A 26656-nucleotide genomic window follows, 5' to 3' on the forward strand; every position below is an offset into this window, starting at 1 on the left:
ATTTGTCACATTCTCAATGTCAAGACATTGATCTTTCATTCATTCATTATCTGTACCGCTTAGTCCATTATGGGTCGCGGGTAAGCTGGAGCCTTTCCCCGCTTTCTAACTGGTGACAGGCAGGATACACCCTGGACAGGTCACCAGTCCATCACAGGGCCAACACAGATAGGGACAAACAACCATACACACATAATTCACTTAGCATGCATGTATTTGTACGGTGGGAGGAAGCCAGAGAACCCCTGCATACGCGGGGAGAACATGCAAACTCCACACAGAAAGGCCACCAGCCCCCAGGTTCGAACCTCCCCCGAGCAGAGGCTCTAACCAGCGAGCTTCTTGCTGTGAGGCTGCGGTGCTAACCACCACACCACCGTGCAGCCCATGACAATGACGGTGAAATGTTTTATCATTATATGTTTTCAGATACTGCACCCCCTATGTGCAAGGTATAAACAACCAATTTGCACACAGATAATAACAATAATAATAATAATAATAATAATAATAATAATAATAATAATAATAATAATAATAATAATAATAATAATAATAGCAGCTGGACGATAATAAATGAAAAGAAAAGTAGATAAGGAAAGAAAAAGAGGGGAAAAAAATGGTGCAAACTATGTTCACAAGAGCAGCTACAGTAATATTAAGTAATAAGTATAGAAAGAAGAAGAACGAAAGAAAACCTTTATTAGTCCCTCAGTGGGGAAACTGCTCTGTTGCAACAGTACAGGTGCAGTAAGCAGAAGCATGCAGGTGATAGCAGAAAGAACACACACACACATTAAGTAATAATATGTACAGTATATCGTCTGGCAGGGTGAGTATGTGCGGTATATAAATATGTACATTAACATTTAGGTAAATATGTAAACACAGTTTCAATGTGTTCATTGTAAAGCGGGGAGGAAAGACCTGCGGTATCTCTCCTTCACACAGCAAGGATGGATCAGTCTGTCACTGAAGCTGCTCTCCAGAGCAGACAGGGCGTCCTGCAGTAGGGGGGACTCATGGGATTCATGGTCCAGCATGGAGATTAGTTTTACTAGGACCCTTCTGTCACCTACGTCTTGCACTGACTCCAGAGAACAGCCCAGCACAGAGCTGGACTTCCTGATGACTTTGTTCAGCTTCTTCCTCTCCCGCTCTGTGATGCTGCTGCTCCAGCGGATCACACTGTACAGGATGGCTGATGCCACCACAAAGTCATAAAAGGTCTTCAGGAGTGCCCCTTCGCTCCAAAAGACCACAATCTGCTCAGAAGATAAAGCTTGCTCTGACCCTTCCTGTACAGTTCATGTGTGTTCTGAGTCCAGTTTATTGTTTATGTGAACACCCAGGCACTTATAAGAGTCCATCCTCTCAATGTCCGTTCCCTGGATGTTCACCGGTTAACTGGTGCTTCGAAAATCCACCACATCTCCTTCGTTTTTTCTGCACTGATTAGGAGGTGGTCTTGCTGACACCAGTACACAAAGTTCTGCGTCATTCCTCTGTAGTCCACGGCGTCATCCTCAGTGATCAGTCCGACGATCGCAGATTCATCTAAGAACTTCTGCCAAACACAGATGTCCATGTTGTGTCTGAAGTCTGCAGTGTAGCTGGTGAAGAGAAACTGGGCCAAGACTGTCTCGTGGGGGACAGACACAACAGTCTCGGGCTCTCAAACTGGGGCTGGTTAGTGAGATAGTGCAGAATCCACTCTGCCAAATGAAAGTCCACCCCAACCCTCTCCAGTTTGGCTTTCAGGAGCACCGACTGGATGGTGTTGGAGGTACTAGAGAAATCAAGAAGCATGATTCTCACAGTGCTGCCGGGCTGAGCCAGAGCACGATGTAGCAGGAAGATGACCCCGTCTTCTACTCCGATGCCAGGCTGGTAGGCAAACAGCAGAGGGTCCATGGAGGATCCCACCATGGAGCAGAGGTGTTGCAGGATCAGTCTCTCCATTGTCTTCATCAGATGGGATGTTAGAGCCACCGGCCTTTAGCTGCTGAGTTCTCTGGCAGGAGATGTATTTGGCACTGGTACCACACAGGAGGTCTTCCAGAGCTGTGGTACCACCTTCAGCTTAAGGCTCAGGTTGAAGACATGCTTTATAGCTCCACATAGTTCATCTGTGCAGGATGATCTGGTCCAGCAGCTTTTTTCGCCTTGATCCTCCTGAGCTCCTTTTTCACCTGGGCTGCTGTAAAGAAGAGGAGGTTCTCTGTGCTGGGAGGGTGGCTGAGTCCAAGGAGATGTGGAGTGCTGTGATGGTAGAATGAGCCAGTGGTGTGAAGGGCTGTGGGGGTAGTCCAGGTGTCAAGGTGTTTGAATGCAGCTGCGTGGGGAGACGACTGGGTTCTTGATCAAACCTGTTGAAATGCAGATTTGGATTGTTAGCCCAATTAAGGTCCCCCTCAGCCTGGGGCATTTTGAAGCCTGAGATAGTTTTCAAGCTTCTCCACACCACACTGATGTTCTGCTGCTGCAGCTGCTCCTCCATCTTCCTCTTGTAACCGGACTCCCCCTCTCTGATCTTTCTTCTCAACTCCTTCTGTCCAGCTTGTCCTTGTTCATCATTTATCACCTGTTATATCACTGACAGAGGAGACAAGCAGATGTGAAATGTAATAAAGATTCACATTCTTGCTGAATTTACATAAATCCACTTGCTTTATTACTGTTATCCTGTAAGTGAGCTGGACGTTGTTTTACATTGGGTTGCTGAGATATTCAAAGCTTCTCCTGGAAAAAAAAAACAAAACAACACGATGATGGCAGCAAGTGTTGCTCCAAATCTTGTAGAAACCTTTTAGAATGAATGGTTCCTTAACAGGTTACATTGCTGGTTCAACAACCCAGATGGTTTCACAGCTCAGTAGCTCAGAGGATACAGCAGTGGCCATTATTTATTTAAAGAATCTCAAACTCTTGATTGGTCAGACATTCTTTTCACTTCGTTTAGATTGATTTTAAAGAAGGGTAGCAGTCAGGGTTCTAAGCTAACACCCACCAAGCCAACAAATGTGGATTGAAATACATTTTGGTGGGTTTAAATGTAAACTTCCAGTAACTTTGGTGGGTGATTTAGTGATGTGTGTGTAGCGAACGAGAAGAGCCGACTCCCGCAAGGGAAAGCTGAATCTTCAGTCTGTGGGACGGCTCTTTTGTTTGATGGGAACGTCATGCAGCCAATCACATGCAAGGGAGACAAGGATCAAACCATTATGTAAAAGAAGGAAGGGGACAGAAAATCTGAAGACAAGGTGGTGATGAGTGAAGGAGGAGTAGTTTTCCTGTCACAGCATCCGTCAGAGAAAAAATAAAGAGCAGATATGATGTATAAGAAATGTGTAAACATATTAAAATAAACTTCGTTAACACAGTATATACAAGAGAAGCCCAAAAAACACAAACAAAATAAAGTAAAATTGCTACTGTATATACACAGACTGTAAACAATTCTGATTATTGATTGTTACGTGTTCAGTGCAGAGATGATGATCACCTCTCACACAGGGGGGGGGTTTAATGTAAAGAGTTTATTTGAAAGGAAGCAGTGATTTCCTGAACCGCTTCATGACGGCTGTCCCTCTGGTGTGCTGCGTAGTGGATGTCAGGATTTGTCCATGATGGAGACCAGTTTGTTCGGAGACCTCGTGTCTCTGACTGTCTCCAGTTTGTGTCCAATGATTTTGTCAGCCTTATGGATCCGTTTATTGATCCTGCTGAAGTCCTTGGACCTGATACTGCTCCCCCAGCACACCACAGCATAGAATGTAGACTTTTAGGATTCACACAGCAGTGTTCTTGCTTTCATTTCTCATTATGTATTGGAGTAAATTTATCTGAGTTGTGAAAACGCTTCACTTTGAATTTCAAACCATGGTTCGAACCTTTGTTGCAAGATCCTCCCACTTGTAGTTTTCTCTCACTTTGTCAATCTTTTTATTATTTTTAATTTTTTCAGAAATTATTTGAGGCTATTTTCATACTGGACAGAACAAATAAAATAGATAAAAGTCTACTTCACCTGGATTTTTTTAATCTGGAAAGGATAAGATCAGCAGTCAGTAAATGTCTGCAGTAATTGTGTGTATTGATTCCAGTCAGTAGTGAACACGACATCTGAGTGGACTCTGTGTGTTTGCTCAGTGTGTTGCATTCAGATCTACAAGAGTGGGGAAAAAAAACCTGAAAGAGGCTCTGAAATTCACAAGATCCCACAGATATGAGACACAATGGAGTACATTTACTGGTCTGAATTACAGCTGGCCAATAACTCTGTCCACGTGTGTGGAGCTCATGGATTTTTCCCCCCTTAGAAGTAATGCTTACTAGAGACTCTGGTGTAATTCCTGCTGAGGTTGTTTGCACAGTTGTCCCTGGGAGGAAATAGTTACAGGATGTATCTACAGTTCTTTAAGTCTTCTACAGGCAGGTAGAAATGGCCACCTTATATAAAGAGATGACCCAAATACATACACTGATTTTGGTTTAAAGATTCAAGGTAAACTTTATCGTCCCTGAGGGTCAATTTTTTTATGCAGGCAGCAGGTCACCACAAATAAACATCAAACCACCTAACGTGCCACACAAAAACAAAACAACATTCTTAAATACAATAAAATGAACAATAATGTGTATAAAAGGGGACAGAAAGTCATCACAAACTATTCTGATGGAGGCTGGAACAAACGGTTTGTTCTACATCTGGACTCTGAGTATCTGCACCTAGATGTCAGCAGCATGTACGCTGCATGCAGAGGGTGGCGCGGGTCAGACATAATGCTCTCTGTTTTCTTTCAGACTCTTGGTAATTTCTCTACGACAAGAGTCTGAAAGAAAACAGAAAGCATTATGTCTGAGTAAAAGTATATAAGGTTTATTACAGGAGAAGTATTGAATACAGAATTACTTGCAAGTAATTGAGAGTGGTCGTCCCGACTCTCATGAAGTCAGGAGAGACTCTGGGGAGGCAAGAGGAAAAACAATAGTTATACATTTCTGTAGAAAGAATCCTCCTTCCTGAAGACCTTGAGTGGACGCACAACTCCAAGAGCTGGCGTCAAAACAACCTCACATAGTTTCCACCAGAACCAGTCTGAATAAGGTCTGAGGAAGGACCAGATAAAGGTCATCTTACCCTCATAGTGAACTTTTTACAGAGCATGTATGTGAAGAGAATAAACCTTAAAAGTGAATTAAAGCATGACGAGTAAAAATGTACAATGTAAAAAGTGTAAAATAGTAACAATCAGTGTAAATACAATTTATAAATGAATATAGTAAAGTAAGTAATTATAGTTGTGATTAAAATATTATATATAGAGCATAATAAGTCAAATTTCTTTCACACTCTGACCCGGCTGAAGGCTTGCTAGTCATTTACGTTTGTGCCAACAAAAAGATTATGACTGGATGTAGCAGGCTGCAATATTTTTCATTTATTCATGATCAGGTTTGTCAGATTTGAGCTGGTTATTGAGAGTTGGGGGTTAGCATCTCCTGCACACACAATGACCGTGATTTCAACCATTTAGATCAACGCTACATGGCTTCTGGAGAAGTTTGGAAATCTACCAATGTTGTCTTTTATCAAACAAACGTGACAATCATTTCTTGATCTTGAGATTTCCAAACTTGTCGCTGTTCTTAGCTGTGCTGAAACTTCCACTTGTGTACCAGTTGCCAGACACCATACAAAGCTGCAGTGCAGCTCTTTGAATTGAATTCAACTGAATCAACATATGCTTTCACTTTGAAGTGATGGATAAGGGCATCGTTGTTGCACATTGCATAGAAAGGGCTTTATTTTCCATTATGCAGCAATAGAAACTTGATTAAACTCACAAATCACCTGCCATGAGTCCACCCGTAGCCTGGAATATTACTGCTACAGTTGTACTCTTTATGGTGAGACCTTTCCCAGCTTCTCTTCTCCAAGGCTTAATTTACTGTTATTTATTACACAAGCCGCTCTTTCTTCCGACCTGCCACCAGAGGAGTATGAAAACCCTTTCTGCTGTTTCAGTGCAGTGTTTTTCAGACTAACTTTTTTATTACAGCCCTACAGCAAACCCTGTGACGGGAACGGTGGCCGCTGCTGTGCTCGTTGTGGTGTTAAATTTGTCGACGGCACCGTCAGATACTGCGCTCTCTTCCTCCCACCTCTTAACATCTTCCTGCAGGGTTGTACAGTGGTGGCATTGTATTATATCACAGCATGGTAGCGGCATGAAGCTGTCTGTGCTGAATGGTAATTTTCTGCTGACTCAGCGCGATGTGAGCAGCAGCACATCCATACAGCAGTTCTGTCGGGAACCGTTAAAAGCCGAGGAAAAGGCAGAGTGATTGGCGAGTACTGGAGGGTATGTGTGTGTTTATTTTGCACAGCAGGGTGGCAACAGCATCTCTGTGTCACTTTACTCTGTGAATGCAAAGTAATCTGAAGGATACTCAAGGATGGGCAAATAAGGTTTTGCACACAGTGGAAAACAGTTGCATATGAATTAAAAACTAATGTATTAGGATTTTTGATTTATCCATCAATAATGCTCTTTGATAAAATGAGGGAAAGGGAGAGTGACACAGCTGAGGAGAGGGAGAGAAAGATGCTGTGCTACGTTGTCTTGACAACAGCCGTTTCATCCAAAAAGGATTAACAGATTGGGCAAAGGGATTATAATGTCTACTAGACGTGATGTCATGGTAACAGAAAATCATTCGTATTCAGGCATGTTTGTTCATTCATGCGTCACTAAATGAAAAGAATGATTGTATGAAGCCTTCAGTCATCCCTCAGTTCTGCTGTATGACAGAAACCGTTTGTATAATTCTAAAGAGCCTGAATGTAAACAGCTTTATTCTTTATTCTGAACTCTTTACGTAGTCTTCAGGAATAGTACTCCAGACTTCTTGAAGGGATTTCCAAAGCTCTTCTTTGGATGTTTTCCACCTTCTGTTCTCTGTCCAGATGAGCCCACAGGGCTCTGGGGAGGATTCATCCTTCCATCAGACCTGTTGCTACTGATTTTCAGTCCATTTTCTCCCTTTTTTTTTTTCTTTTCTTAAAGAAGCACTATTGAACTTAGGAGGTGACTCACTGAAAACACCTGCCAGATAACGCGTCATTCGACATCGATCTTGCATTCTACCCGTACTCTAATGGAGTCTTTTGCGTCGTGCTATACATCATAACAGTGACGTCATTGAATTTAAGATTAAAAATATTTGGTAAAGAAAAGAAAAAATTAAGTGTCAGATTCTGAGCTTTGATTTTATCACTCCCATGACTGGATGTTTCTGAACATGTAATCTGAATAATGCACATAAAAAATGCTCTTGGATTAGGAGAGGTTTAGATTGTTTTCCTGCCCCACGGCTTTTCTCCACACTTACGTCAGGCAAGCACACGAGCATCCACGTTCCCACGCTTGTCCTCGTAGCTGGAGGCAGCCATGGGCCGGTCTTCCCCCAGCCTCCTCCTGTTTCTGTTGTCACGCTCAAAGGTCAAAGTCTCCAAGGATTATGTGTAGGTGGAGATGGTTGCATGTGTGTTTGTGTGCATTCGCCTCAGTTGCTCCATATGTTTGCTCCCACTCACTGTGGGACAGCCTCATGGGGATAGTCCGGTGTCCTGCCTTATATTTAGCTCATACCATATGCATCCTAAAAATAGTCTTTCTTGGCTACAAGTGTAACTTCATGACCTCCGTTGGCATCAGTACTACTTTGCATCATCACATACATGTAAGGTAAACCACACATTCTCTTTGTAAGTGCCCCAAACTAACATCTCACCAAGATCCCAAATAAAGTGGCAGCCAAGAGGACGCGCCCAACCACCCACACATATACATTTGAGCACACACACACATAAAAGCATCCTAGTGTCAGTGTGTGAGCAGCAGTAGTGGTGGGAGAGCCACCTGTTCCCCTCCACCTCCCCATCGTCTCTGCCATTTCCCCTGCTGTCCTTCCTCTTCCTTTCATCTCACTTATCTTTGACCTCTGCTCTCTTTCAGGTCCTCCTGAGTCAGGTGCATCGACTGCGGGCCCTTGATCTGCTCGGACGGTTTTTGGATTTGGGGCCGTGGGCCGTCAGTTTGGTTTGTTTTTCTCTTTTTGTCTTTAGATGCTGAATTTCAGTTCCAAAACAGTCAAATTTTCATCTTTGTAGAAATTTGACCTCTTTAGTCATTCAGCCTCAAGTAGCTCATGCCATCATCAACGCAGATGTAACCATGACAGCCACTGCTTTAAAATAGGGGTGACCAGCTCTGGTCCTTGAGGGCCGCAGTCCTGCAGGTTTTACATGTTTCCGTGCTCCAACACCTAATTCAAATTAAATGGCTCTCCTCAATAGCTTGTTGTCCAGTTCTCCCAAACATGTTGAGCCATTAATCTGATTCAGATGTTCTGGAGCAGGAAACATCCCAAACCTGCAGGACATCGGCCCTTGAGAAGCAACTTTGGACACCCCTGCTTTAAAACACATCATGCTTTATTATTTTTGGATATGTAAATAGAATATGTAGTTTCTGTTCTGGTTGCTTTTTTAAATAATATATTATGTATGATTATTACATGTTCAAAATAAATTATCTAATTAAAACAATAGGGCACTATTCTGGGCACTAACTTATTTGAGCGTAAAGACCGAAAACATGGCAAACACCCGTCCATTATAAATAGTACTAAGAAGTTTGTGAACAGAAAATTTTTGTTTCTTTTCTGATCTATATGGAGAAAATGGCCTTTAACCTGTAATCTAAAGCCAATGGGTACGGGACTGATCTTTGTAGTGTTTCCAGAGCCAACCGTTAGCTCGAAGGCAACGTGTTGGCCGGATAGCAGTAGATGCCTTAGCTATGTCGAAATGTGGAGCTACGTCAGCTACGTAGCTACTGTTTTTCTTCTTGGCATGTGGCTTCAAAAAACAAAATCCACCGTATATTTAAACATGATGCTGTTGCCACTTTGTTCTTTTTGCCAAATCGCACAGGAAGTGATGACTCGGATTGCAGCAGGTCAAGCCCTTTAGGGCCAGATCAGTAAGAATGGGAACCCCAACACAAGGCAGAAGAATCAGCCCAAACCCAGTGGTGAAACAGGCCTTTAGCTAACCAGCTCCTGGCTCCAGGTCCATACTAAGACCAGGAAACCAGATTTGTTAACAGCAGCTTCCTTTAATTCTCAGAAAAAGAAAAAATAAAGTTGAAAAAGAGCTTAAGTGTGGATCTGTAGTGCATCTCAGGGCTGAAATACATGCTGCGTGTTTCACAGCGTGTTTAATGTAAGTGAGATCACACTTACTGCAGCAAGCTGCTGCTTTCACCTCAGATTAACATTAGATTAATCAGTAAAAAGTTGTCAACAGGAAATGTGTTGAATTTTTGAGGACATGAAAATTATTTGCATTATTTAAATCTTAAGACTGTTGAAATAAAAAATACTAAAGACACAACAAATGGGTTGCTGTGTTTAAAGTCTGTGTACAAAATTGGAAATAAGAAAATGGACCCCACCTAAATCAGCTGTTGTTCATTTAGGTGTTTTAAATTAAACATTTTGTCCTGCTGCCAGTCCTTTCAAAGGAGGAATCTCAGGACTTTTAGATGTACTAGATGTTCACTGGAAGCGATATGTCTGTAACTCTGTCCCTTTTCTTTGGTTCAGTTCTTTTGTATGAAGATGAGGTCCACTTGAACTTTATTTAACTTGTCATTAAAATGGCTCCAGCTCATTATGGAGCGCTGGATGAGATGGTTTTAGTGTTTAAATAAAATTTCTCCTTGTGTCGGGAGCAAGGAAGGCACAGAAGTTTCTCTTAAACATTTTTGAGTGGATAAAATATCTTTTACATTACTAATTTATATTTTCTTAATTCAAAGTCTGTAAATGGTCAGAGAGGACCTTTGCCACTGCAGATACACTGATTGAATATCATTAAATTGAACTATTAGACTGGATATGTCCAGCAGCTCCATTCAGTAATAATTTTTTTATTAAGCTTGTGAAAGAAAATGGAAGCCCTACATTTCTACTGCGGCCTAGAAGAAATAAAGCCTCACATATCTTCAGGAATAGGACACATATGAAGACATATTATCCACATGATAAATGCTGGTGGTGTGTGTGTTTCCAGGCCTTGTCTGTGGGGATCTTCCCTTACGTGTTGAAGCTGCTGCAGAGCTCAGCCCGAGAGCTGCGACCACTGCTGGTTTTCATTTGGGCCAAAATCCTTGCTGTGGATAGTGTAAGTCATACACAACTCAGCTCCAGTAATACTTTCTGACACAGACTTAAAAAGACACGAACACACATGAAGTTTTTAAGCCCCGTCTCATTAAAGTTTACTCCATTGACAACTTTGATTTGAAGAGATTTACAGCACCGAAGATTTCTCATGGTTAGAAATGAATGAAAGAAGACAGAATTTAAAACGCAATGTGAAGTAGACTTTTCTTTTATCTTCACATTTTACTGTGACAAAGTCTAATTTATTTTATTGCTTCTTGTTAAGCTTTTCAGACATGAAGCAAATTTAAACTTAATTTTTTCCCCTTTTCATAAGTCTTAACTACATCTAATTCATATTAGTCTGGCAATATACAAACTTAAGCGCCTTTCCAAACAAGGAAACGATTTTGTACATAATTTAAATTGGTCTAATGACCTTTTATTGGCTTTTATTGGAACTGCATGCTTCATTCAGGGCTACAAGAGTGGGTTCAGTCAACTTCTTCTTCGTCCAGCTGTGTTGGCTGATTCACGTTATTCTAGTTTATGGTAGTTTCTGGACCTGCTCTGAATACACTCTAGACCCCAGAACATTAGGAGCAAATACACCACCACAGATAACAGGAAACAGTTTAATTGGTTCATGAACCTGATTCAGCTTTGTAATTTTGGTGTTATGAGAGTTTAGGATTTTTGCTGTCAGCTTTGTTTTTTAAAGTATATTTTAAACCAGAAGACAGAGTGAAGCTTGTAGCATACATATCTTTTTAAAAATTATTCTAAAAGTTCAATATTAAATGAACAGGCTAGTTCTTTTATTTTCTCTGCTGCTCCTACAGGTTTAATGATGTTATTCATAGTTTCGAGCATCTTGTCATGGCTGTGAAATGATTAAAGAGTGAACTGCTTCTTTTCTTCTTCTCTCTTTTGTGAAGTCGTGTCAAGCGGACCTGGTCAAAGACAACGGACACAAGTACTTCCTGTCTGTGTTGGCTGACAGCTACATGCCAGTGAGTGTCATCAGCAAGCAAGTGCTCCATTGTGGTGGATTCTCCATTATGATGCTTAACTGATTACTTTAAAGGGATTAAAGGGGAGAATCTGTATTACAGGAGGTGTTGTAAACCAAAGTGAGCGCTGATGGATATTTTCTCTCTTTCAGGCCGAGCATCGAACTATGGCCGTCTTCATTTTAGCTGTTATTGTCAACAGCTACAACACAGGACAGGTACGAACATGTCTGAATTTATATGCTGCTTTCTGGAAGCCCTGCAGGAGCAGAGTGATTAATTTACTTCCCTCACCTGAACGCCAGTTTCTTTCAAGGCGAGCTGTCGCCTGTTGTGAATTTCTAGGACAAATTGGTTGTGTGACAGTCTGACACCAACAGTCACTTCTGCAATCTCCGTTTCCGTCTGTGGAGACACTTTATCACTGCAGGCGTCCTTTCCACCTGCTTCCAGCCTCCGGTGTACAGTCCCAAAACCCTTTTGTGTCTGATGCTCATCAAACATCTAATTTTACGATGTAGTGATGATGTAGCTCATCATTTCAATGAGAACAAACGTCATTCTAATATTAATTTCTCCAACATCACCTCTTTTTTTGCTCCCTCCGCCCTACTCGCTGGTTTTTTGTAGTTGTGGATGTTAGTTTACTTTTGTTTTTGTTTTTCAGTCATGTGTCTCTATGATATTACAATGTAAGATGTGACAAATCAGAGCTGCTGCATGTTCACAAACATCCATTCTTCTTTCATATCCCTGTGAACTGAGTGCTCCTACCTCTCCCACAGGTTTTTGTAAATAATAGATGATCCTGAGCATTACAGAGAGACTCAGCCTGCTTCACGTCTCCATTATTTATCCCTCTTACTTTCAACAACAGCAGTCATTACCGCAACAGTGCTGTTGCGAACATGCCACAGATCGCTGCCTCTTTAATATTCCAGCTGTCTGAGTTCAGCTGGGAGGCTCCATCAGAGCCGAGGGAATGACGCAAGCGCCATCTGACGCATTTAAGAAATGTTGCTGCTGACAGAGGATTTTTTTCTTTTTGTTATGATGCCTCAATTTGTTGGAGACGAAGGATTGTAAATGTTGTCTATGTGTAAAAGGCTCTTTATTTAGGAGGTGCCTCCTGGGCAGGTGCTTCATCAGCGAGCTGAAGAGCCACATGCAGAATTAACACATGCACTGAAATTTTCAGTAACTTTCAAAGTAGGTAACTTTATTTACATCACACTGTAACTGGAAGCTCATTTTTATGTTCCCATGTTTTTTAAAGCAACTTGAAAACATTTCCATGTTTTTTCCTTTACTATTGATCCATTTCTCAGTGTTTAGTATTAAAAACTCTTGTTCATATGAGCAAACATTCACCAGTGTTTGCAGGCTTTATGAACTACAGCTGGTCATAGTTCCTATAATGTGGACACAGGGCGGGAATAACTGGGGGGGGGGGGGGGGGGGGGGCGTGTCTTTATGTGTAATGCACAACGAACCCGGTTTAGCTCATGTTTAACGTGACACTTCGTCGGTGGCTGGCAGGGTTGGGTACGTGGCGGTATCTGTGTCTTTAAATGCCAAATGTGACACATTTTCGTACTTTCTCAGCACCTCAGTCAGCTGTTTATTAAGTGTAATAAGGAGACTAATTCTCCCTCACAGTTTAAAACAATCCTGGAGGAAACCCTGGTGTTACGTTAACATACCAGACACACAGCGTGGGAATCAGCAGCAACAGCAGTCGGCCCTGCCCCACCACCCAGGCAATCGTCTTCGTAAAGGGTGGAGAACAGCTGCAAAGAACTGCAGGAGCCAGAAACCCACCAGGACTCCTGCCAACTGCACAGGGCTGACAGTTAGCTGTCGACCTGGAGAAACAGCTCAAGTTCCCCCAGCACATCATTGCAACCATCCTAAGGCCAGACATCCTCCTGGTTTCAGAGGAGACAAAAAGCATCATCCTTATGGAGCTGACAATGCCGTAGGAGGGTCGTCTGGGCAAGGCCCATGAGAGACAGAGGACAAAATACTAAGAGTTGGTCATCGATTGCCGCAATCAGGGCTGGAAGGCAAAGTGCATGCCCATTGAGGTGGGGTGTAGAAGGTTTGCGGGGCAATCACTCCACAAAACTTTAAGCGCTCTGGACATCACTGGAGGGGAGAGGAGAAGATCCACTGAGAACATTACGGAGAAAGCAGAGAAAGCCTCGAGATGTCTCTGGATTAGGAGAGGAGATCCATGGGGGGTAGCAAATGTCACCTAAACACAAGCTGGGTCTGATCAACCATGGCTGGGTTGCCTGGGTGAGGGTGTCTGATGTTGAAACACCTGAGGACCCCAGGTCACATTACTGATGATGCGTTCAGGAGCATCCAAGAAATGTATTCTAACAATCAATACTTTATTTGTATAGACACTTCCAGCAACCACAGCAAAGTACTTTGCTTAAGATAAAACATTATTAAAGCTAACCAGACAATAACAATTACACTAAAAATACAGAAATAAAAATGAGTAATTAAAGAAAACATCATAGAGTAAAAAGTAAACAGAATAAAATAAGATAAAAGTGTCACCACACCACTGGTGAATAGATGGGTTTTAAATTTAGACTTCAGAAGTACCAGATCTGATATAAGACACAGATCAGGGGACAGTTTATTTCTGAGACTCAGAGCAACAACTGAGAAACTGTTTACATCTAGACCTGGGTGCATTCAGTAGAAGCTGGTGGGATGACTTTAAAGCCCCGCTATGATCACAAAAATTAAAAGCTCAGATAAACAGGGTTGGGTAGTTGTTAAGAGCTTTAAAAACATACATTAAAAGTTTAAAATCTATCCTACATTTGACATGATGTAAGGACGGATGTGATATGTTCTCATCTGGTTGTGATCTGGTTTGTTATGAACCAACCAGATGCCAGGTCATCAGGGTCAGGTCAACTTTCTGTTCCCAGAGTCAGAACTAAACATGGAGAGGCAGAGTTCAGCTCTTATGCTCCTCACATGTGGGACAAAGTCCCAGAAAATTTTAAATCAGGGTTAAAAACTTTTCTATTTGCTGCCTATTATCAAAACAATTGTTAAATTGGGACTTTATTTCTTGCATTTTATTTTATTTGAGCTTTTTTCTTTCTGTTTTTAATGTACTTGTTATTGCTTCCTGCACCCCGCTGTAATGCTTTTTATGTAAAGCACTGTGAATTGTCGTGTACATGAAATTTGCCGTACAAATAAACTTGCCTTGGTCATCTGCGTTAAAAGCCAGGCAGCTGCGAGTTGAAGGCGACTGAGGAGAGTTAAAGACACCGGCATACAAAGCTGATAAAAGCGTGGTTGGCTGTCTCAAAATCTTGGTGACTTACTGAAAAGGTCTCGCTTTGGCCAGCTAATAATAAAAACTTGTCTTTACTACATTACTGATTTGCATATCAAATTTCAAACAACTATCAAAAATCACTCCCAGATTTCTGATAGCAGAGCTGGCCGTTGGAGATAAGGAGCCAGAACCATCCATCACGGCATCACCCCACACGGTACACTCAGTTTTATCCTCATTTAAATGTAGGAAATTCCTTCTAAGCCAAGATTTAATGTCCATAATTCCATCTGATAATAGGTTTATTGAATCATTTCAGTCGGACTTCAGCAGAATATAAATCTGTACATTGTCAAAGGATACGTTGTGTTTAAATTAAATGGATTTTCATAACCTTTGAACAGGAATTTTAAATCCAAAAAAAGATGATGGTCGTCCTCGTCCATGTCAGAGCTTACATTACATTTCCCCATGTGAATCATTCTATTACAAGCTGCTCAAACCATGGCTTTATTAGCCTAATTGTGATGTTGCTCACACACACACACACACACACACACCTTTTCACCAGGCAGAATGTCCTTTACAGTCACTCAGTGCTGCCTTTCTGAAAGCTCATGAAAAGAAGAAACACAAAGGCAGCTGAAATCAAGAAGGAAAATAATGCTCATCGTTTCTCTGCCAAAAATAAAAATCGGTCACAGGGAAAGTTTAAAAGTGAAAACTGACTCTTCCATTAGACTTTGGACTGTGTCCGACCTTGACAGAGCAGCAAGCTTTTGATAGCAGAGATAAATGAGAGAATGTCTGAGTGGTTGGTAGAAGTCATGCTGCTGTAAGCTGAAATGCTTTTGTCCATCTCGCAGCATGAGGTCACAGGTTAGCGGTGACTAACAAGCTAATAAGGTCTCTCTGAGAGCTCTATCAGGCTGGCCTGATGCAGATATTGTCATTGCATTAGGATACAACAGAAAGGTCAGTGTTGACATCAGCCTGAAGTTTGCTCACTGATGATTAAAAACTTCTCTAATGAAGTCAAACTCTGGAATTGTCCGAAGCACACATGTAAAGAAACCAAAAAGCTCTTAATTCTGCATCACCCCTCTCTCTCTCTCTCTCTCTCTCCACCAGGAGGCGTGTCTGCAGGGCAACCTGATAGCAAACTGCCTGGAGCAGCTGTCAGACCCCCACCCCCTGCTCCGGCAGTGGGTGGCTATTTGCCTGGGCCGCATCTGGCAGAACTTCGACCCGGCGCGCTGGTGTGGCGTTCGAGACAGCGCCCATGAGAAGCTGTACACGTTGCTGTCGGACCCCATCCCTGAGGTGAGAGGTTTATACCACTGTGCTGCTGCGTTTGAAAGCATATGAGGGGAGAAGTTGTTTGGCCTTTTTTGGTATGAGACAAAAACAAATCACCATAAAAAATCAAGACACTGAATTTTATTATTTTCTTCATTATTCCAAAACAGATGTCTATCAAAGTTACATATTTCCCAGAATTAGACTGCCTTCATCCCACAGCTGTAACAACTTTCAGGTCTGACATTGTGAAGTTCCCTTCTGCCCATCTGCCCCCCTCCCGTTACAAACCCAGGGTGGCTCAGCATCCGCAGGCAGCCTCTGTCTTTTGACAAGTGTTCCAAGACTAAAGTAGAAGCTGTGTGGGAGCTTTGGGCTGGCTGCAGATTCCACACAGAGCAGCTTGTTAGAAGACATATACCAGCTATTTCTGTGCCCGACTTGCAGTTCAAAGTTCTCCACAGCCAACATTTTTCCAAAGCCCGGCTTTCTGAAATACACCCAGAAGTAGGAGGCAGAAGTTGAGCTTTTTATGAAACGTAACTCACGTGTTTTTGTTTTTTTCTTAGTGGATCAATTTTGCAGGACAGTTTTAATGTTACGTGTGAAATATTTAGGACCAAAATTCCAAGATTGTCCTTTTCATTGTGATGTTTGACAGTCCTCAAGACTGAAAAGTTTCACTCCTAATCAATATCGACACAGTTCTCAGCACAATGCAGCATAAAAAAAGTTTTCTCATTCATCCAAGTCGTATGTGTGTATTGTATGTGTATATATATATATATATATATATAAAGAGAGAGAGAGAACAAAGTTACACAGCATTCTCCTAAATTTAGATTTAAAGATTGCAACATAACTTTTGGACATACAGTAAAGAGAAAAAGGGTTCATGTGAATGCAAATAAATTAGAAAAAGTTCAATCAAAGTTCAGTAAACTTATACAATTCATTTTTATTTACTATTGATTTTTATCATGACCCACACACAAAACCAGCCAATCAGCGTCTGGCGGTCTCGTGCGTGGTCCTGAGGGATGGGGGGGCGGAGTTCGTCCCGACGTTCACCTCAAACGCTCAGCGTTCCCGGTCACATCTGCACACGCAGGAACATCTGTTTCCAGCAGGAGTTCCCTCCCTCCTGGCAGCTGCTTGGTTTGCAGGGTTCAACCTGAGGACTGTAGATTCACACTTTCACACTTTCAGTTGCATTTCAAGCATTTTTCCTCTTTTTTTTTTATTTTTTACTTGAATGCTGCTGGAGATTAAAAAAAATGGTGGCGACATTTACTGATTAATCATTTTATTGAGACATTCATATACTTTAGTTTGTCTTAATGTTTGGTGTTTTATCATCCTGTTGTTGAATCGTGCTATACAAAAAAAAACTTGCCTGATAAACACATTCGTTTATTGACACAGCCACATTACAGAGACAAAAACACAATATGAAGCAGGACACCTTTATACTGAAGACTTGGTTTGTTACAGTAATAGTCAGAGACGGGTCTCGGAAAGTCTGTGATGGAAACATGACTTTGTGTGTACATCCGTGTGTCGTCCCCAGAGCATCGTACAGATGAGTGAAGTAAATGAAAGAGGCATGGAAATGTGTGAGTAACCAGAGAGTTTAATTAAATTTCAGCTAAAGTCTGAGGAGACAGAAACTGGATAAGACCTGCTATTTTGTAGTGTGAAAGTCACTAAAACACACAAATAGACATATAGTCACACAGATCACACGCACACACTGGGGGTTATAATGACTAACAGTCATTTCAACCTAAAAAAAAATCGCTGGATTTGGACAAAAATGTTTTAAAATAAACTTCCTCATTGAAATTTAATAACGTCTTGAAAGACTGAGCAGGTGGAAAGTTTTTTCTCTGTTTTCCTGTTTATTTAAACCTGGAGACAGAAACACTTTCAGCAGCTCACAATTACGTTTTTTGAGGAAAATCTTAATTATTTTTAGCTTAATAACATTGAAATGTTTTTGTCTAAAGTTAAAAAAAGCAAATGTTTGATTCCTCTTCTCTGCCTTTTCCAATTATTTCTATAAATAATGATTTTGGCTCCTGAAGTAATGAAGCCCGTCTGAAAATATACATGTACAATTAATAAACAATCCAAAGCAGCAGGGCTGTGTGGCTTATTATTTAATCATTCCCTATATGTGACCATAAATGTATAAAAATACATGCATGCTTTTTAAATAGAAACCTAGAAAAATAGGCATTGTGAGTGTTGATGTGTTCGGTACATTGTCATCACATAGTCGTATTTAGATTAACCCAAGTGCAGGGTTGTTTATCTGGCTTAATTGCTTAAAAATAGAAGAACAATGTTTAGTTCCAGGTTTTAGGAACTGAAATAAAACATCTCAAATGTTCTTGCTGAGCCTTAAACATCCTCTTTTTATAATCTCTACTTCATGCCAGGATTAAAAAGCAGTGACCGTACATGCTGATCAGCTGTAGCTACCACAAGCTGGTTAACTAAAATTCCTTTTTTGGCTTTAATTTGGTTTGGTGTATGAAATCAGTACGTCCTGAAAAACTCTCTCTGGGTGATGAAGTTTAGATTAAACATCCAGTGAAGCAAGAAGAGAAGTCATGAGTAGCAGAGACAAAGATCACAGCTTGCAGAGAATTTCAGCTCTGATGTTCTCTGCGCTTCATACTGATAGAAGTACAAAATCTTTATTTGAATTAAAGCAAAACGCTTGGAGCTAAGCTTAAACCACAAAGTGTTGGTCTGATTGCACCAGCGTGACAGAGAGCCTGAGGGTTTGTCCTGTGTGTGTCCCTGCAGGTGAGGTGTGCAGCTGTTTTTGCTTTGGGGACATTTGTTGGAAACTCTGCTGAGAGGACGGACCACTCCACCACCATCGACCACAATGTGGCCATGATGCTGGCCCAACTCATCAACGATGGCAGCCCCGTAGTCCGCAAGGTCTCTGCAGCACACAACATCCAAATACAGCTTGTTCTATTGTTTTAGTTTGGAACTTGTAAAATGTAACATACAGGTAGGATCGTTGTTTGCAGTAAGCTGAAAACTAAGCGACAGTAAGTGTGTCATTAAAGGGATATTCCACAGGTTTGTTAAAGTTAGGTTGTGTGAAATACTTTATATAACATTTTTTTCTGCATCCTGTTTAAAATCACACTGAAAATAAATTAAGTACATCTTCACAACTACAAGGGCTGAATGTATAATCTTGATCTCAAAAGAAAGCTGAGACATATGAGATCACTACAGATGTGTCAGAATCAAGATACGTGTTACTTGTGCAAAGGTTTCCCCTCTTTTTATTGTCTTATAGTTGCTACTATGGTAATTAAAATCAGTGGACTTGCCAGTCACAGCTGGTGAGTGACAGGATTTGCTGGGAAGCACAGGCAATGACACAAAACAACACAGATATTCATGGGTTGAGAAAATTGGAACAAAAGTAAACAACTGAAAAAATAAGCATGGCGCTATTCTGGGCATGTCTTAGCGTGTCTCCGTGTCTTTTATTCTCCTTACTGAGAGAGCTCTGACTGCTTTATTCTGCAGTTAAGATGCAAAATACTCACCTCACACAACCCCCATTGGAAAAAAGAAAACAAAATACTTTTTTCTTCAAGGTGAAGGGCTGCTGTGTGCAGCCATGACAACTTGAGAGCACCATTGTCTCATTTGGTTGTTGGTCACTTAATGAAATGCAGTAACTGCAAAGACCACAGCAGATGGGTGACACCATTTTCATAATAATCACACCACTCAGGTGCATCTAAACCCACTTCCATCAGGAAATCAGAAGATATAGATAATTACTTTCCCTGAAATAAATCCCACATCATAACAATGTCACCAGGCACATCCCCAGCCTGTAGGAAAGAAGCTTCAGTGTGTGGTCTCCCTGTCTATATCTGGATATTTATGAGAACAACTGAAATCTGTGACCTCTGTTGAGCTTAGAGGATTTTTCTATGCTGTTTTGGAAAACTTGGGGGTGTACCAGTGCAGCAGAAGTTATTGGATCCAGTGGAAAAAGTCCGTTCATCATCTCTGAGAAATGGCAAGTTAATTCTCTAGCTCAAACAAATAATTGAACTGTTGTCCTAGCAACTAGTTCTTTCAGGGTTTATGCAGCACAGAAGAGAAACTTAACCAAACTTGCACAGATCAAGCAACGAGGCACAGTCTGTAGATTTCTGATGTTTAGAAGCACTGAAAAGTGTATTTTTAGTTGGAGAGGGACTGTTTCCCATGTTCTCAGCTCGCTGCTAAGCTAATTACCTCCCAGTTGGAGCTGTGTCCTCACAGCACTGACAGGCGAGAGGTTCACCTTCCACCCTCAACAATGAAACAGGTATTTCTAAAAATATGTTTTTGCTTCCTGAAGACCTCAAAGCTGTCAGAGATGCTGAAATGTTAAAGTGAGCTGCGACAAAGGTGTGTTTACAGCGATTGTTAACAGGTCTTCCTGTGATTAGGTGAAGATATTCACGTTGATCGCTACAAAATCAAGATGTAAACAAGTAAAATCAATGTTTTACAGCAGAGTTGAGAGTTACACAGCACAGCAGATGTTATAAGGAAACTTCAGGGGGGAAGCAGGGATGAATTTAGACTAAGTGAAAAAGAATTGGATGATACAGGATATAAGTCAGACCATTAAAGTGAGCCATTACGATGAAATATCACCAGTTAGTTTCTGAATAACCCGTCTTTCAGTGACTCAGGAAATTCGTGCTGATGGAAATGAAAAACTGAATGCTCACCGTAACTCAACCATCCTGGTGTGTGGCTGCTTTTGTGTGGACATTTTGCAGGAGCTGGTGGTAGCGCTGAGTCACCTGGTGGTCCAGTATGAGAGCAACTTCTGCACCGTTGCCCTCCAGTTCATAGAAGAAGAGAAGAACTACACAGTGCCGTCTCCTGCCAGCACAGCGGGTATGTGTTGAGCAGCATGGCCGCCTTTCTTTAAAGCACATGGGCTTTGAAAATGTGTTGGACTCAGCCCTTCTTCAGATCAGTGTGGAGCTTCATTGGAATTTAATCCTTAATAAGTAAAGTGAAAAGTTAAGATGAGACTTGTAGAGCACATTTTAAATAACAAAGTTAACAGAGTGATTTACAGTAAATGCGATTTCCATCTAAAACAGTACACAAAAGCAGCACAGCACGATACATATAATTTATTGAGGTCTCAGACTCAACTAAAGTCTAACTCGAGTCAGAAGAGTTGAGTCTGAACTAGCAATTTGAATACCTAAAGTTTGAGTGGTGCAAACTCTGAGCAGTTTTCCACAAGTTTGGTGCAGCTGTTGTAAAAACTCAGTCACCTCAGTATTTTAAGTTTGATCTCAGAATATAAAGTTTTGTTAGATAAGATGCTGTGAGTTCATTTAGATCTTTAAAAGTAACCAACAAAATCTTAAAATCTGATTCCATAAATGTTCCAGGAATCAGTGAAAGGATGCTAGGACTGGAGTTTCTCGTGCCAGCTGAAAGCCCAGCTGTTTTGTTGTGAACTATTTAAAAATTATGCAGAGAAGACTGTTGTAAACCGACATAAATTGCAGTGCATTAATGATAAAAATGGAATTAACTATTTCCATGTCTTTGAGAGGAGGTGAGGAAATACTTCTAATTGAAAACAGCATGCTTTGACGACTGTGCTGATCTCCTTATGCACCTTAAGAGTCTGCAAGTACCAGAGCATCACAGAGAGGATTTTCTAAATATCTCATTTTTAATATTTTTTTTATCGTGTACAGAATATTGGGTTGCCTTATATAGGAAATGTTCTATATGTATAAATTAGCTTTGACTTATTTAAGAAAGTTCAGCTTTATCCTCATGGATCTTCATCAAAGGTTGCTTAGTTCAGTGTGTTTCCTTAAAAGAAAAGCCCAAAAGGGAACATGTTTATGAAGAATAACATTGAACCCAAAATGGACCCTTGAAGCAAAATGGACCTTTGAATGAGGGGATGCAGAGGAAGAATATAAAGAAAAGCAGCTCTTAGTCAGGTATGACCATGTCAGTACGACGATACCACAGACACGCTGAAGCTGTGACAACAGTACGTATACACAACAGGTTTAAAGGAACGAATACATCAGTGTTACCGGAGTCAAAAGTTAGTATTGGTCCTGTATGAATAAATCTAAACTGTACTGAATATAAGTTGAGCCAGAAAATGAAATTAACGAAAACTCTGATCAGGCTGATGTGGCCTGCGAGACAAAGATGGAAGCTGAACATATTTTCTAAATCTGTCCTACATTTATCTATCACAGGGATTAGACTAAATTTAAGGAGAAGTTCAAAGGATCTAAAGCTGGAATTAAACTTCTCTGCAAATACAGGTGTGTAAAAGGTTGCAGGGGTAAGTTTATGAAGAAACGCTGCATGTTCACTTTAATTTTACTTTTAATCCAGCACCCTGACGGAAGTTGAACGAATCAGTTTCCTTGATCAGCAAAGTTCATTAAGAATTAGAAGAATGGGAGGATACTGGGTATTAATGCTCTGACCTGATCCCTGTGCTTTTCCTCTGACATCCAGAGCCCGGTAACCTGACTCCAGTAAGGGATAGCCCGGCCATCCCTCGGCTGAGATCTGTCAACTCCTACACCAACATCCGAGCTGCTACTACGACCCGCAATCTGAACAAAAGCCTGCAGAACCTCAACCTCAATGAAGAAGGTATGAGTGCAGAGAATGCTGGGAAACGGAGCAGGAAAGAACTGAAGGCAGATGACAGAGAGAAATTCATTTATGGTGGGGGGAATAAATGAAGAGAAAGATGATATCTTTATTTGGTTCATCAAGCAAAACAAAAGAATGATGACGAGGAAAGACTGAAGGCTGTTGTCGTTGTACACTTTTTTAATTGCTTGTTAACACAAATAGCTAAATAGCCAATCACATGGCAGCAACTCAACACATCTAGTCATGTAGACATGGAGAAGACAACTTGCTGAAGTTCAAACGGAGCATCAGAATGAGGGAGAAAGGAGAAGTGACTTTGAACGTGGCATGGTTGTTGGTCTGAGCATTTACTGGGATTTTCACACACAACCAGAGAATGGTCTGAAGAAGAGAAAATATCCAGTGAGCAGCAGTTATCTCGTCCACAATGTCTTGTTGATGTCAGAGGAGAATGGGCAGACTGGTTGGAGATGATAGAAAGGCAACAAGAAGTCCAATAAACACTGGTTCCAACTAAGGTCTGCAGAACAGCATCTCTGAACACACAACACGTCCAGCCTTGAAGCAGATGGGCTACAGCAGCAGAAGACCACACCGGGTGCCTCCTGTCAGCTAAGAACAGGAAACTGAGGCTACAATTCACACAGACTCACCAACACTGGACAATAGAAGATGGAGAAACGTTGCTGGTCTGATGAGTCTCAATTTCAGCTCCACAACCAGATGGTAGGCTCAGGATTTGGTGGAAACATGGATCCATCCTGCCTTGGATCAACGCTTCAGGCTGCTGGCAGGAGATGGAGAAACGTTGCAGGTCTGATCTCCATTTCAGGCTCAGAATTTGGTGGAAACATCATGAAAGTATGGACCCATCCTGCCTTGGATAGTAGCAGGATAATGCACCATGTCACACAGCTCAAATCATCTCCACCTGTTTTCTAGAACATGACGATGAGTTCACTGGACTCCAACGGCCTCCACAGCCACCAGATCTCAGTCCAGTAGAGCAGCTTTGGGATGTGGTGGAACGGGAGATTGTCATCATGGATGCAGCCGACAAACCTGCAGCAACTGTGTGATGCTGTCATGTTAATATGTAGCAGAATCTCTGAGAAATGTTTCCAACACCTTGTTCTATCTATGATGCCAAGAGTTAAGGCAGTTCTGGAGGAAAAAGAAGGACCAGCCCGGTACTTGCAAGGTGGACCTGATAAAGTGGTCAGTGACTGTAAAAGAAATGTTAAAAATAAAGGAACAGTCATAACTTCTAATACCACAATAACCTAATTAAAATCTTGATACTTCTGTGGATAATTGCAGTAAGAAGGACATTTATTACAACATAATTTTTTAGTTTTGTTTCAGGATTTTTACATCCAGCAGAGTGTTTGCTCAGCTACTTCATTATTTTAGACTAGTGACTATTATCATCACATCACATTATTCACATGTCAATTGTTAATGAGCGCTTTTGACAGTTTTCCTTTTAAATATGTGCAAGGTTCTGCAAGATTGTGTAGATGTTGGCCACAGGTTTCATGATCATCTTCTTCCTTCCAATTACTTTATTCTCCAAGTTTTAAATTGTTGCTTAGTCCCATTTTCAACAAATTGTTTCATGGTTTCCCTCCTGGCTGTCAGTAGCAATATGGCTCAAGTCTGGTACTTTTTTTTTTATTTATTCATATTTTCACACAAATAGTAGAATGGAGATGCTGCTGTGCTCCTCCGTCTCAGCCGGATCATTAGTGGGAACTGGGAGCTGTCTGTGGTGCTGAAGAGCAGGCCTGCAGCTTAAAGAGCTGCAGCATGAAGGATTGATAGATGCTGATAGAACAGTAGCACACTGAGCTGCTCAAGCATCGCATATGACATTTCCAGTGTGAAACACCTACCAAAATATCAGTATTTATGACAAACTGTCAAGTTTTTATGAATATATTATTAGTTAATGGAAGAAAAAAAATATTTAAAAGATGTTTTTGTTTTATATAAAAATGTTCTTCTGCCATGTTCACTTCCATTTCAGTGGAATTCAGTCAAATTAGCTCAGACTGATTCTAAGACGAAGGAGAATGTTAACAAAGCTTTCTATGTCAAACTGGAACTACATTCATGAATCGGCTGATAATTCCTGGTACTTGGTAGCATGGTTGTCAGCCAATACGGTGCAGAGCTCAGAGTTGACCTCCAAGTTCTGCCATCAGTTTCAGACGATAACAAACATGGCGACGATGGAGGCGATCTTGATAGTGTGAACTCTCAGAGGCAGCGTAGTATACAACGGTCTGTCTGTGGAGCCATTAAATACCTCACAGCTTCTTCTTCGTCGTCGTCTTCTTTTTTACTTTCTCTGGTCTTGTGTCCGCTATACAGCTCAAGACTGCCCCCCCCCCAGTTTCCAATGGTGCTGCTCTATTTGCAGTGTCGGGGGATGCACCTACAAGAGCCTGGAAACAGACCAAATTAGACATGGGAAGGATGTAAGAGATGGACGGAAGGCTCTGTATCTGTCTTTGGCATAGAGCTTAAATGGGCTTTATCCAGCAGCTACTAGGCCAGAGGCAGGGTACACCCTGGATAGGTTGCAAGTCTGAGTGAAACAGCAAGCATAAAAAAAAGATAAACGCAAGGGTTTTCAGGGGGAGGGGGTATTTCTAATTTTTATAGTTTTTAAGTTATTAAGCATTTTTTAAACGTTAAAGCACTGACTGCACTAACGTTCTATTGTTATCTCTGTTATCAGCTGCATACAGTTGCATGTATGTGCATTATTTCTCTGTTTTCTTTTAATTTCTTTTCATTTGACTAGTTTATGTCAGGGGTGAGCAACTCTGCTCCCTGAGGGCCGTTGCCCTGCAGGTTTTGGATAGTTCCCTGTTTGAACACACCTCAGTGCAGAACTTGACCACAAGCTGTTAAACCCATGTAATTTAAATCCAGTTTGTTAGAGCAGGAAAACATCTTAAACTTGCAGGACAGTGACCCTTGAGGATCAGAGTTGCCTCTCCCTAGTTTACGTTAAGCTTGAACATTGTAAGTTTGAGATTCATGTCTTTCCTATTTGCTTTTCAACTCTAGAACTACTGCTGAGACTTCAGCATCAGGTTTTTCAGCTTCTTTAGCATTGCAGGTTGCATTTGTTCAGCATTAGACATGTTTTGTAGGAGCATCAAATTCTAGTTTTATTTGAACTTCTTCATCCTTTTACTCTTGTTTCATGTTGCTTTGGGTTAGCAAGGTTTTATCTAAAATGTCTGAGAAATTGAAAGGTTCCACCATTACGTTCCTAACAGATTATTCATGATAATCCTGATTGCTGTCAGTCGTAGTTATTTTATTTTAGCTCGCTTTAGCACAACCTGCTGTTACTTCTGTTCTACAAGCCAGAAAGCTGAAGCTAGCCGCTCTCATGATGTGTGCCGCCGCCAGGCTGAGTAGCGCTAAATCACAAGCTCTTGGTTAACAACATAACCTACAGCCGCCGCCAGTGCTCACTCCAATATGCAGAGGTGTTTATCTTTAGTGAGCACAGAGCAGAGCTGATCTCCTTTCTCAACCAGTCTCCATTTTCAGTTTGATAGGAGGATGAGTTTGTCCGAGGTAGAGTAATGAGCTGAGAGTTAAAGGTCCCATATTATACACTTTATTCCCAATCTGAGACCATTCATTAATATCTAAATGAAATATTTCCGCCATGGTATGGACAAATCGACCCTCAGTTTGAGTGCAGCGGCTTCTCTTCACCTCCCTCTTTTTAGCAGCTTCAGAAATGTGCCGTTTATGGTGGGCGGAACCCTGGTGGAGCAGCTCAGCTGTTGGCTCCGCCCATCGCATCGCCCGTCATGAGGTGATTGACAGGTTAATATATTTTCAAGCTATCAGACTAATAAGGCCGAAACGATAAAATAACTGCCAGCTCTTACCTCTCCAGCTGTGTCACGGACAGTTGGTATTGAACCTGGCTTCAGCTTCAAACGGTTGGCGAAGCCTGCTTTCCATGCACCCATGTTGTGGAAACAGTCCTCTTTGAAATGCTGGCCACAGACATGCAAAACCTTTGGAAGTT

The 26656-nt window shown here is 41.4% G+C and overlaps 1 protein-coding gene and 1 long non-coding RNA gene across 6 annotated transcripts in view; one reads left to right on the forward strand and one right to left on the reverse strand.

Annotated features, from left to right (window-relative positions):
• rptor (regulatory associated protein of MTOR, complex 1) overlaps positions 1-26656 on the forward strand; it is a 206159-nt gene that overhangs the window by 120757 nt on the left and 58746 nt on the right. For 3 of the 5 annotated variants that reach the window (XM_041982370.1, XM_041982373.1, XM_041982371.1), the window contains exons 13-21: positions 8025-8108; positions 10148-10258; positions 11178-11252; positions 11405-11470; positions 15703-15894; positions 18688-18828; positions 20700-20820; positions 22173-22241; positions 22441-22581. In XM_041982370.1, the coding sequence (XP_041838304.1) occupies positions 8025-8108; positions 10148-10258; positions 11178-11252; positions 11405-11470; positions 15703-15894; positions 18688-18828; positions 20700-20820; positions 22173-22241; positions 22441-22581 (1000 nt within the window). The remainder of the gene's footprint in view (positions 1-8024; positions 8109-10147; positions 10259-11177; positions 11253-11404; positions 11471-15702; positions 15895-18687; positions 18829-20699; positions 20821-22172; positions 22242-22440; positions 22582-26656) is intronic. The other 2 variants (XM_041982372.1, XM_041982374.1) reach the window with 1 other exon arrangement.
• LOC121637978 lies at positions 1780-24828 on the reverse strand. Its single transcript, XR_006009977.1, has 4 exons — positions 24755-24828; positions 18650-18656; positions 11981-11991; positions 1780-1789 (listed from the first exon to the last, which is right to left on the reverse strand). It is a non-coding gene; the product is annotated as an uncharacterized LOC121637978 (long non-coding RNA).

The sequence above is a fragment of the Melanotaenia boesemani genome, chromosome 4 (genome assembly GCF_017639745.1).
Source record: "Melanotaenia boesemani isolate fMelBoe1 chromosome 4, fMelBoe1.pri, whole genome shotgun sequence".
NCBI classification, from domain to species: Eukaryota; Metazoa; Chordata; class Actinopteri; order Atheriniformes; family Melanotaeniidae; genus Melanotaenia; species Melanotaenia boesemani.